Source organism: Squalius cephalus, assembly GCF_949319135.1.
Source record: "Squalius cephalus genome assembly, chromosome: 10".
NCBI lineage: Eukaryota > Metazoa > Chordata > Actinopteri > Cypriniformes > Leuciscidae > Squalius > Squalius cephalus.
This window is the reverse complement of record NC_137131.1, coordinates 26,830,752-26,844,500: the sequence shown is the minus strand read 5'-3', so window position 1 is coordinate 26,844,500 and position 13,749 is coordinate 26,830,752. Positions and strand designations below refer to the sequence as shown.

The 13,749-nt window shown below is 37.2% G+C and overlaps 1 protein-coding gene across 3 annotated transcripts in view; it reads right to left on the bottom strand.

The window, feature by feature from the left end:
* Positions 1–13,749, bottom strand: part of suz12b (SUZ12 polycomb repressive complex 2 subunit b) — a 33,590-nt gene that overhangs the window by 10,199 nt on the left and 9,642 nt on the right. For all 3 annotated transcript variants that reach the window (XM_079882575.1, XM_079882574.1, XM_079882576.1), the window contains 7 exons: positions 6,925–6,974; positions 6,737–6,822; positions 6,377–6,608; positions 5,604–5,712; positions 5,385–5,490; positions 4,953–5,127; positions 1,988–2,076 (listed from right to left, as the gene is read on the bottom strand). In XM_079882575.1, coding sequence (XP_079738701.1) covers positions 1,988–2,076; positions 4,953–5,127; positions 5,385–5,490; positions 5,604–5,712; positions 6,377–6,608; positions 6,737–6,822; positions 6,925–6,974 — 847 coding nt within the window. The remainder of the gene's footprint in view (positions 1–1,987; positions 2,077–4,952; positions 5,128–5,384; positions 5,491–5,603; positions 5,713–6,376; positions 6,609–6,736; positions 6,823–6,924; positions 6,975–13,749) is intronic.

The following is a 13,749-nucleotide window of genomic DNA, read 5'->3' as shown; positions in this document are numbered from 1 at the left end:
TCAGTCCACTCAGGGCCGCTCGCTCAACCCAGAATGCCCTTTGTGACATGCTGGTTCGAAAATGTGTGAAATAAGTAAGGCTGCCCGTGCACAACTTAAGTTTTTTTCTAGTCGACTAGTAGTTGTTCATTTAAGCCATTAGTCTAATCGCATATTTATATTAATTTAATTACTTAAATATATATGGGAGAGAATACTAAACCATTATGAGCGTTTTCGTAATATATTGCCTATTCCGCATCTCGAGCGCACGCATAAAGCTTGCCACAAAGAACCGGCAAAAGTAATGATTATGCATGAGACATTTTAATTGTTTATTAATAAACTAGTGTTTTCTGTGTCAGTGATGGCTGCAAAGATAAAGTTGACGATGTTAACTCGCCATCTTCGCTATAGTGAACGCGCCTATAGAGAGAAATGCAAACTTCATACGAATAAGCCTACATAAACAGAGATTAGCCCATTTCTTTCGTTTTGAATTGTTTTGTTTAAAATTAGACTTTTCAAGCTTTCTATAGATATATTTCTCAGGTCTGTGAGGCAAGTAGCTTATACACTGAGTTTCATTTATGAGATGCGCTCCAGTTCAAGTGCCGGCGCCTCCATGTCCTGATTATATTGTCTGCTATATTTGTTAAATCGAGGCAATTGGTTGATGAAACAGTGATTTAAATTAAGATACAATTTATACAAAACGAAATTCACTTTAAAGAAAGGCTTTCTACAAAACAAAACTTAATGAAGAGGTCAAAATCATGTCTGACCCATTCCAAATGTCTCCCGATATATTGGGCATCTTATGATTCCATCTTACTCATCTCATGCTGTTCCCTTTTCATAAAATCAACATGGATGAAATTAAAAAATAACATTGTATTATTTAAACATAAATATGAAACGTATGTTTAAGTTTTTTAAGTTATATACACACCGCTCCGCTCACGTGCTCTGGTGTGTAGCCTATACATGCATGTGTGTGTGCATGTGGGGAAGGGGTGCGATTTTCAAATAATAATTGAATAATACCTAATTATCTTCGAATATTATTTTTGCTTGAAATGCCTAGTTTTCACTATATTTTTGTTAATGAATTTATATTTGATGAACATTATCTTTGTGAGTGAGCGCACATTCATTTATATTACGGCTGGCCCTAGACGGTTGTAACAATATTGAAATGCTTCCCCCAATGTGTCTTAGTCAGGGTGTGAATTACACAGCGGCCTTCGGGGGGTCAGAGAGTGGGGATTAAAAAAACTTTTTGTCCATTGTTAATGTTAGTTCATGTTAGTTTTTAATGATGCTATTATTATTATATTTATTTTAATAGCCTATAAATTGGCATTTGTAGAAATTTACATAAGCCAAGATTTAAAAAAGGCTTTGAAAGTATTGTTAGTTCATGCTAACTATTGTGTAGGATAGTGTTAATGGATACACAACAATATTAAAGTGTTCCTGGTACATTAAACATGCTTCCATGGAGAGACTACCTAAACATATCATGCACTTTCCCAACTACACCTAAACTAACTTTTCCTCATGCAATAGTAAGAAAAGCCCTCTTTGTTCTCTTTATACGGAACAATTTCCTTATGATTCTGAAAGAAAACGCGACAGGTGTCTACTTTTGCTATAGTAACGAACGAGACTGTAATGCGCATCTGATTGATAGATAAATAACGAAATCCAGTGAAAGACAGTAAAGAGTGCAGCGCCTATCTGGGAAGGAGAGCTGTGAGGGCGTGAATGACGCCGCACAACATCTCCATTAATTTGTGCATGTAGTAATTTAATGTTTATATATTTTAAAGCACTGAATCGCTATCAAATCGCGATTAATTCGATTCTTAGCATTTTAAATCGATTATTGACCGAAATAAACGATTCACGATTCAAAAATACTAAATTAAATAAAATGCAAAAATATATAAATGAAGTTTCATTACAAGCCGTTTAATATAAATAAAGAGTACAAAATTTCTACCTGGTAAAAGATGCGTAGTTTCTGTCTGGGTTCACAGGGGGACAGCTCTCTTCTGGTCTGTATGCTGGTGCTCACTGAATCCTTCACCGCTGAGAGAATAAAACATTAAACAACTATATTCACCATTATATTACGTATAAGAAAAAGGCAGATCATCCATTATGTTTGATTATTGTAAGAATTTAGAATGGTTTCAGACCAAGCAGGCCATGATTGCTAACAAACTTATAAAATACAGGGCTCAACGCTAAGGATTTTTTCTTGGTTCAAATTTTGACTTGCCCTGCCAAAATGTTAAACAAAAAAAAGAAGTTATTATTGTTGTTTTTTTAACTATAACCTCAATCATGACACAAAAAACTACTAGCCTAAAGCCGGGTTCACACTGTACGATTTTTAGGGGTGTGAACCGACACTGGTCTCATGGTTTGGTTCGATTATGATTATCATGTCATCGATTCAGTTCAATTCGATATCACGATGCACCGCATCCTCAATTTTAAATTTTACTTCAAAAGTGGTGTGCGCGCATGTGCTCGCCTGTTTGGGAAGTCGCAGTGACAGAAACAGTGACATTCCAGTTTAAGTTTCAAGGGAGTAAAGCTTGTTTATGTCATTAGGAAAAGGAAAATCTGTCAAATAAATTGGTTTAAAGAAATGTTTATTTAAAAGCAGCGCTCATTAATCAGTGTATTATGTTACCATAAAGATGCGCGCATCAACCGTCGCGGAGTCCGCTGTTGAAGGTGAAGATCCATTAATAATCACGCGTAACAACACAGAATAATTGTAATTTGACCAGCGGTTGCGGATACTTAAATCAGAGAAAATTATTGGGGCGGGTGGATGATTTGTTTTTGGCTGCGGATTCGGGTGACGTTGGAGCTCATCCGCTTACTCTAAAGCAGTCAGACTCTGCCAGACGTTAACAGTTCGGGGTGAAAACGGCTAATGTGGTTTATCAAGTTAGTGGTTTTACCTCCTGCATATTGTATTTGTGCGTGACATGAGCGCACACAGCGCGTGTCTTCTGCAGGTCGTGCTTACCAGGTTCTTCATAAAAGCCGAAATGTGCCCAGATGTAGGCTTTTAAAGTAGTTGGAGCATTTTTAATTTTCTCGCACTCGCGTCTCACCTCCCTCTGCCATTGTATGCTACCGCAATAAAACATGTACGCGACAAATGACGTCAGAAAAGCGTCGTCAGTACATTATAATCGGTTATGGTCTATTACCGAACCGATACTGAATCGTCCTCGTCTGCATCGCGATGCATCGTAGAAACAATTAATTTCGACACCCCTAATGATTTTGGCCAAAATTTGGCGGTCTGAGACTAATTTTGCAAATCCTAAAAGATTCCTCAGATCCTAGGCTAAAAGCTAAAGTCTATGATCATTAGTTTGACATGTTCACCGATAGCTGATTAATGACCGTGGTGATCAAATTTGACCACTGACGAAATTCTGGCAGTGTCAGAAGAACTGACTTACAGTCCTGCAGTGTGACTTCTCCTACGATGACCGTCAAATTGTCTTTGTTTTCCAAGACAAGCCATGGCCAAAATTTACGTTAGAGATTTCTTTGTAGCCACCATTTCAATCCCGAGTGTAATTCAGCTCACTGTCACTGAACGTGTCATTGATTGATGATGTAAAACTCAGGACAAGTTCTTGTGTGCGTCCATTTTGAATGCGTCTTGACTGTCGTATAATCTGACATTAATGACAACTGGGATCTTACAGTGTGACATGGCTTACAGCAAGGATCATGTTCGTACAGTCTGCAGGGCTCGACAATAAGGACTGCCCGATGGCCCGGGGCCAGTGTGAACGATGCTCGGGACAGTTGACGGAACTGTCACTTGCCCGATCAGGCCAGTGCTGTAGGGGTGTGCGATATAGATCATCTATGATATCATCGATAAAAACCAAACAAAAACTCACCCATTGAGTGCACGCATACACTACATGATGTAGTCTAGTAGATTAGACTAGCGCGTGTGCACATTAGAGCGTATGATTATACTGTGTGATTTAGCCTATTAAAATGCATTTAGAATGCCCCCAGATTCAAGATAAAATGTCCCTGTATGTCTTATATATTAATATCATTTAATATAGCTAACTAATATTACACGAAGAGTGCTGTTTTTCTTCAAATATCAGCATGATTACACACGTGACATTGATTTTATTCAACGTACAATTTAATAAACAAGTTAATATTAAGTGAGTTACATTTTAGACATCAAATCGCCTGTTTCAATCTATTTCACCAACGAAAATAGTTCCAAACAAAGTCCACAGCAGTGTTTTGCGTCTCTGAGCAACACACAACGATGTATCTTTACTGAATGAATCCACTTTTTGAACAAATCAGCTGAATCAATGATCAATGACCGTAAAATGCTTCCTTCCCGAATGAATCAGCCATTTGATTGAATTGGTTGAATCTCTATGACTCTTTTATTAACAGTGACTTGCAGCTACCACCTGGCGGGTTCAATTTCACATTTAAAGTATCTTTTAATTTTTTTAAATTTAAATGAAATTTCAAATATTGTTACAGACAAGTGGTCTGTCATTAAATTAGAACAAATAATCAAATTACAAGCAATAGAACAAATAATTACAATAGAACAAATAAACTTTGCTTTTCAGGTTTTTCAGGACTGTCCAACAGTAGTTTTAAGGTAGAGAAATTGAATAATCTAATGTAAAATAACTGCATACTCTTCACTGTATAAATTAAATACATATTCCTTTTTAAAGTTACAAAAGTTATTCAGTCAAGAGCAGTGAGGCTTAAAAACAAGTGCAAATAATAAACTTTCATGACGATGCAAGCATTGACTAGATCGGGCAACAGACAGTTCCATCAACTGTCCTGAGACTCGTTTACACTGGCCCAGGGCCATCAGGCAGTCGAGCCTTGCAAGATCAGGCAGATCTTTGCTTCCTTACCAACAGCTGCAGGTCGGAGAGTGCTGGGTCTGCTCTCTGTGGTGCTGGTGTCAGAATTGCGGGTGGAGAGAGGTTTGGCCACAGGGGCCGTTGAAGGGTCACTGGGGTCACCTGTCCAACGAAGGGTGAACTGCAAAGTGGGTCCCTGAGAGAAGGTCTCAAATGGGGGCAACCTCTTCAAAATACAAGAATCAACAATTGCAATCTACATCGATTCGCCACTGAATGAAATCTATACAGCTGTTAAAATGCGGGATTTAAACCAGGAACTAAATTTTAAATAAAATAAAAATAATAATAAAATAATGCATATTTATAATACTCTGTAACGCATTTATGTTTGACTGCCAAATAACTCCACACTTGTTTTGTTCAGAAGTTCAAATGGTTGACAGGAAAGTTAACAGCTTATTTTTAGCAGATATAACCAACCTTTCCATCCAGGATGGTCTCCCATGTGGCCCGCTTCTTGCTGACTGGACAGTCTTCAATCTGTTGCATGGAAACCTCATACTCTCCATCCAGCAGCTGCAACCGTCTGAAGGGCAATTGTGTTATCATGCATGTCACATAGGGAACAGCATCTATTTTTTTTTTTTTTTTGGCATTTCTAAGTGATATGAAGCTTTCAAAAGCACTGAAATTACTAACCGGTTTTTATCGAAAACAGTCATCTGAGCAACAAATGTTTCTGTGGTCTCTCCGTCACCCCTGTGGGATAAGGATCTCTTTTTTCTGGATGGGAGTTCCTCTTTTACATCTACAGATAAAAGCATTAAGACTGTTTTGTTCCGGCCTTGCATTTGTGAGGCTGAGGCTACAAAAACTGCAGTGGGCAGTGCGCAGTTAAGTGTATTGACTATGTTTGAAAATGTAGGGTGCTATAACTTTAATTGATCTTCGCACCAATTCATGCATCATCATGGACAGATGACAGAAAAGGTTCGATTTCAGTCAGTCACTCACCATCAGATTTTCTGAAAAAAATGATACTACTTAAATTTTCATCCCTCTCCTTGATTCATGGACAGTAAAGCAAAAGTTCACCCAAAAACTAATTTTTTCCTCACCATCATGACATTCCAAACCTGTCCAAAAGATGTTCTTAATTCTGTGGAACACAATATTTTGAAAAACGGTTTTGTGCATATAATGAGAGTCAATGGGGTCCAAATAGCACTGGACCCCAATGACTGACTTTTTATGGACAAGAAAAGACGACATTTTTCAAAATAAATTATTTTGCATTCCACAGAAGTCAGGCATATAGGTTTGGAACATGTGAGTAAACAACAGCATTTCCATTTTTTTTTTTTTTGGATGAACTATCCCTTTAACTTACACTCAAGCCATGAAAAAGATTAGGATGGTCGCAAAGCTTTTCCACAGCATTCTACACTTTTTTTTCCTGCACTGCCACTCACCGATATTCTCATCCACCTCACAGTTGATGAAGCCATTGGGGTCTCTTTTGCCTGTGCGAGACACCCTGAAGAGAAGAGAATAGGATTTGACCATGTGACTGTTACTGGGCTCAAACTCATTGCTGGACACCAGCAGGGAAGGGAAGGCACCAGGCTTGGTTTGACTGAGATCCGGGTTCAAAAGCACCTGCTTTTTCCCGGTAGGCACTTGCTTTATAGGGCAGCTGACATCCTGAGGGAGAAAAAGACAATCATAACAAAAAAAGGTTATGATCTTAAAATTGGCATACTTTTTTAACTACTGTTTTCATCACCTGTATATTTTAATGTAATAACACATTTAAGTAAAGAGAAGCTCACCTTGCGCTTTTTATGACAGACTTTAACAAGTAGCACCTCAAGTGAAACTGAGTTTTGATCATTTTCTGAGTTTTGACATGGCTTATCTGGTAAAACAAAAATAATTATAATAGAACCCTAAAATGGTAATTGTACATTAAGATGAAAATTCAGACACATTGGTACACTTTTGACAGATTTAGACTAACCATTCTTGTGAAAAAATCCAGTGAATGTCAGTTGCAGATGTGAAGTCACACTGAAATCATAAATAAAACAACTAAAAATCACCATTTGGAACCAAATGATCCTATAACGTTTTCCTAAAACAGTTTTCCATGAAAACTATTTAGCCGCTCTAAAAGCACAGTCATTCTGAAAACAAGTAGTTGTATTTATAAAGCGCCATTCCAAAGCTCAACTGCTGTTTCTATCTTTCATCATAACTTTTGCAGATTTTTGTCCCAAGTCAACGCTATTAGCTTAAAGGGATAGCCTAGTTCACCCAAAAATTAAAATTCTGTCAATCCTCACCCTCATGTCGTTCCAAACCTGTAATGCATTCGTTTTTTCTTTGAAACATAAATTAAGATATTTTTTATGAAATCCGATGGCTCAGGGGGCTCCATTGACAGCTATTTAATTAACACTTTGAAGGCCCAGAAAGGTAGGAAAGACGTTATTAAAATAGTCCATTTGACTACAGTGGTTCAACCTTAATTTTATGAAGCGACAAGAATACTTTTTTTGCGCCAAAAAAACAAAAAGACTTCATTCAACAATTTCTTCTCTTCCGCATCAGTCTTCGACGCGTGTTCATGAGAGCACTACGACGCATGCGCGTGGAAAGCCGGGATCCTTTGTTATACAGCAAGATACAAGTGTCGTCTCATTGTCTGAATTATCCAAACTTTCAAGATGTGGCATAGGGGTGTGCGATATCACGATTTTTGATCGTGGACGATTAAAATGTCTCCACGATCTGCTTTTGAAGAAATATCGTAGTATCGTGTTACAGTGCATTCTATCAGTTGCAGTTCTAGCGCCTCCGTCTCAACATACAACATCGACGTACATACACATCATACGTTAATGCTGGGGTACGGGACACTGCAATTCACAAAAGTTCATTATTTGCATGTGCTTTAAAGCAACCCTCTACAATGCGAGTAAATCACTCGCATTATCGCATATGCGAGTAAATTTCACACTGGGCGACTAAATAATGTCTATCATTAGTCATTGGCTAATAAATTCTTAGATTTTACTCGCCAGTGTGTGTGTTAGATGCCAAGTATAAGTTTAGCATAGAGATATTTTCACTCGCTGAACACTGACTGAGCGCTTGAGAGTTTCGCTCTTCGTCAAGCGATCTGTACTAGTTTTTCAAATTCAGCTCAGCATGTCTGTATTTGACGTACTGTAAACTCTAGTGTGAAGGTGCTAGGGCTGTCAACGAATATTCTAAATTCGAATATATATTCGAATAGTTTTAAAAAACAGGAATTCGAACGTGAAAATTTATATTCGAATGTGAATTTCGAATAAGGAAAAACACGCCCGCGGAAGCAGAGGCGCGGCTGTCTGCTTTGCGTATGCAGACATATGCATTCACGCATGATTATCAAGTTTTAGTTCTAATTACAAAAGTTCTATCATTAAATAATGCTTGATTATCATAATATCATAATATAATGCTTGATTGACTGATTTTAAGAGTGTACATTTAGAAATTTAAAAAGCTGTGCCATTTTACAAAGATGAGCTGATTTGGTGGAATTCGGTATATATATGGCAATTCTATTGCCAAGGTGTGCGTAGAGAGTTGTAAAGCCTTGCCGATTAAACATTTCATTCGTGTGCTGATGCGCTGTTCTAACGTGTGCTTTTCTGAGCGTGTACAATCGAAGTGCAGGAACTAACAGCCAGTCAAACAGCACCTGATTACTGGACTAAGTTATCTTTAGAGTCTCATTGCACTAATACTGTCACATACACACTAGGTTTACATAGAGTTGGTTATGTATAAAGTGACAAACATTTGAGAGAAAATCTGGTGCGTGTGTTATATGCGTGTATAATAAATGCGTCACGTGCAGTCTTAAAGTGACAGTAGCCTAATAGTAAACATGCTGTTGCTTGTCCTTAAAGGGATAGTTCACCAAAAAAAAGAAAATTCTGTCATTATTTACTCACTCCAATGTTGTTCCAAACCTGAATTAATTTCTTGTGCTGAACACAAAAGATATTTTGAAGAATGTGGGTAACCAAACAGTTGCTGGTCCCCACTGACTTCCATAGGAGAAAAAAACTATACACTTGGGACCAGCAACTGTTGGGTTACCCACATTCTTCTAAATAACTTTTATTTTCAACAGAAGATAGAAACTTATTCGGGTTTAAAACAACTTGAGAGAGTAAATTACGACAATTTTCATTTTAGGGGGAAATATCCCTTTAATGTTAATAAAACAACAAAACACAGAAAATCACTCACTGACTGAAAACTTTAATAGTAGCTTTAATAAGAATCAATGTATAATTTATAATGTGAAGTCTATGTAGTGTTTTAATTTCATATTTGTCCATTTAATTTCTTTCTTCAATGCTACTGCTAAATACACTTAGATCACACCTGATGAGTTTTTTGCCTTTTTTTCAATAGGTTTCCTATGGCAGTGAGCGTTCTGCGCGCTGTTTATGCGCCTGGCGTTTTACCGCCTGCTGCGCCTCGCATTTTTGCAGTTGAAAAAAAAGCAACTCCGAGCGGAAAAAGTGCCCAACATCTAGGGCTGGTCCGAATACCATTTTTTGAGCTTCGAAGCTTCGGTAGTAATGAATATTCGAATATTCGAAGCTTCGGAGAGAGGGTGCTGAACATGTTCTTCTCTCTAATAAAGGCACGAATCTCTCTGCTGTCTGTCCGTTTGCATTTTGATTATTTCGAGAACCGTTCATCCAATCGACTTCACAAGGGAGTGCAGTGTCGCATTTGGTGCAATATAGATAGACACGCGAGACGCCACACATTCAGAATTAATAAACTTTTAGTAAACTACAGAACAGCGCGAGCAGGAAGCGGCGCACCTCACAGGGGCAGGGCTTATATGCTCCGAGAACGGACACTGCACAGGTCTGTTAACTTAAGCAATACTTTTAAGGTAGTCTAACAAATTACTGACACAGTAAAGGGTAGATTTAAATAAAGAAAACCGAAATTTAAATAAAGAAAACCGAAATTTAAATAAAGAAAAAACGAAATTTAAATAAAGAAAAAACGAAATTTAAATAAAGAAAAACGAAATTTAAATAAAGAAAAACAAAATTAAGTTAAATTAAAAACGAGATTAATTTAGATTGATGGTCAGGGGATCTCTGGATAATCCGTAATTCGTTTGTAATTATAAAACGAAAATACCGTTTTTCTGTTTTTTGTTTCAAAACGAAAAACCAAATTACGGTTTTTGGTGTCAGAATCAAAAAACGAAAAACCAATTAAAAACGGCCCGTTTTTCGTTTTTGGCGTTTTGATAGTTTGTTTTCCTATTTGAAATGAAATAAGCAGAATCGAGAAAACGGCCCCTTAATTCGTTTTTTAGTTTTTTCAAAAAAATGAAAAAACGAGATTTCGGCTTGATTTTTCGTTTTTTAGGTCACAGGCAAAAAACGAATAAATGACTTCAAAATTCGTTTTCCACATGTGGGCGGCCTGACACGCCCCCTTCCGCCGATTGGTCAAGCAAATCTGAGCATGTGACGTCATCAGTTGTCGCTCAGGTCAGGTCTGTTCAACAAAATAATAGTCCTCTACTATGGCTACAGATTCTTAAACTGTACAGGGCAGGTCCTATTGGGCTTTCTTCTGTGCAACTTTACACGTTTCACAGAAATCTTTACATCAGAAATATTAATTATTAGCCTAGTCTGCCACCAGCCTGTTTTATTTAGCTGTGCGGAGTTAAATCTGTGTGATGAAGCTGCGCTTGACAGCACCGAGCGGGAGAGGCTCACTGACCAATGTTCAGGCAGCAGTCAGAACTTTTCTTTTAGACGCTCCGTTTTGCCACGGGATGGTGATTGCAAATACTGTAATGCCAATCGGCTGAGGGTGGGTACCGATGATGGTGAAATACATTTTTACTGAAACTGTAATCATAGCCGCAACCCGCAAGAATGAGACAGATGATTGACAGGACGATAGCGGAGGCAATTAAAGGCGCAAGTTAACTTCTGTTAACAAAAACATAAATAAAAAAGTGTTTAATCTAAGTGACTTTGTCTTTGTTTTATTGTTTTTGTTGTTTTTAATCTAATAATTGTGAACCACAAACTGAGCCTTCGTTTTAAAGGGCAATTTCCAAATATATTTTATTTATTTGTTATATTATGGGTATTTTATAATACAGCATAAATAAAAACAAACACACGTAATATGTATGCCCATAGGCAAAACACCACAGTTTTTTGGTTTTGTTTGTGTGAACTTTTACCCCCAAACATATTTCTTCATGGGCTCCACGCCAGGGTCACGCTCAGCACCCCTACTTCCCATGGTACTAACTGTAATTAACAGTATGCTGACCCAGTTTATATGTAAAATCTTTAGTATATGTAATCTATATGTAATATCTAAAAACACTTTACAGTGTGATGGAAATAAACTTTTCTTAAAGCGTGTTGTATATCACCACAGATTTATTGGCACCCTTCTATCTGTGTTGTATACTGTAATAGACAATTGTCCTGCAAAATGATGAAGTTTTTTGTAAGAAAAACATTGCAAGCAAATGTCGAATTGTTGTTTGAAATATAAATCAACAATGTAAGAGGCTTTAGGCTGTCTGATTAACTCTGTATGAACAAACACCCAGCTTTGCAGTATAGGTGGCACCAGAAGCAGCATCTGACCCTGCATTTAGATGTACATTACACACTGTCTAATGCAGCTCAAAGGAGGCACTGGGAATTTGCATAGCAATTTCATTCTAAGAGGCTATTAAATGTGAAGTGACAACATGAAAACACTACTTTCAATATATAAAAAAACACCAGTAGTTGGTGGCAAGTCAGCCTGATAATGATTGAATACCAATTTACTCATTTAGGCTCACAATAAGCAGATTACATAATTGTACCATGAATATATATATATATGTGTGTGTGTGTGTGTGTGTGTAAAGGCAGGATCACTTACTGGTGGAACCCAAACGGAAGTCCAGTCCTGGCTGTATAATCAAACAATAAAAATGAGAAACAATGCCAAGAACATCAAGACAATCAAGAACATTTATTGATACCACAGGAACTTGATCCAGTTTCCCCCATTTTTACTAATAACTACTTTGTGTTACTTCAGAGGATCCTCTTACCTCGAACAGGATCAATTAAGATTTTCAAAGCATTTTGGAACTCTTCTTGGTGGAAATTGACAGCACGTTCAAAAAGAGATGATGCATCATGCTGCAGTGCATTATGGGGTGCAAGCTGTGCGTCAACCAATGGGAGGCAACATCTACACAGTGCCCTAAATGCCACTCCGAAGAGTACAACATCACTGAGGCTGCAGGTCTCTCCAGTGCCCTGGACGCAACTAAAAATATTATTTAATTTTCAATTAATTTTTAATTATTTAATTTTCAATTCAGTGTTTCAATGAGTTTCAACTTTTGGGGAGAATCTATTTCAGTCACCAGAGGACCAGGATCCTGTGGAGAGGCAGTTTTCTATGCAGTGTCCGGATATTTCATCTCTTTTTGAACGTGCTGTCAATTTCCACCAAGAAGAGTTCCAAAATGCTTTGAAAATCTTAATTGATCCTGTTCGAGTTCATGCTTAATAGTTTTCCTTACTGTCCTCTGAAGTAACACAAAGTAGTTATTAGTAAAAATGGGGGAAACTGGATCAAGTTCCTGTGGAATCAATAAATGTTCTTGATTGCATGCATTGTTTCTCGTTTTTATTGTTTGATTATACAGCCAGGACTGGACTTCCGTTTGGGTTCCACCAGTAAGTGATCCTGCCTTTACACACACACACACACACACACACACACATATATATATATATATATTCATGGTACAATTATGTAATCTGCTTATTGTGAGCATAAATGAGTAAATTGGTATTCAATCATTATCAGGCTGACTTGCCACCAAATACTGGTGTTTTTTTATATATTGAAAGTAGTGTTTCATGTTGTCACTTCACATTTAATAGCCTCTTAGAATGAAATTGCTATGCAAATTCACAGTGCCTCCTTTGAGCTGCATTAGACAGTGTGTAATGTACATCTAAATGCAGGGTCAGATGCTGCTTCTGTGCCACCTATACTGCAAAGCTGGGTGTTTGTTCATACAGAGTTAATCAGACAGCCTAAAGCCTCTTACATTGTTGATTTATATTTCAAACAACAATTCGACATTTGCTTGCAATGTTTTTCTTACAAAAAACCTCATCATTTTGCAGGACAATTGTCTATTACAGTATACAACACAGATAGAAGGGTGCCAATAAATCTGTGGTGATATACAACACGCTTTAAGAAAAGTTTATTTCCATCACACTGTAAAGTGTTTTTAGATATTACATATAGATTACATATACTAAAGATTTTACATATAAACTGGGTCAGCATACTGTTAATTACAGTTAGTACCATGGGAAGTAGGGGTGCTGATGTGACCCTGGCGTGGAGCCCATGAAGAAATATTTTTGGGGGTAAAAGTTCACACAAACAAAACCAAAAAACTGTGGTGTTTTGCCTATGGGCATACATATTACGTGTGTTTGTTTTTATTTATGCTGTATTATAAAATACCCATAATATAACAAATAAATAAAATATATTTGGAAATTGCCCTTTAAAACGAAGGCTCAGTTTGTGGTTCACAATTATTTGATTAAAAACAACAAAAACAATAAAACAAAGACAAAGTCACTTAGATTAAACACTTTTTTATTTATGTTTTTGTTAACAGAAGTTAACTTGCGCCTTTAATTGCCTCCGCTATCGTCCTGTCAATCATCTGTCTCAT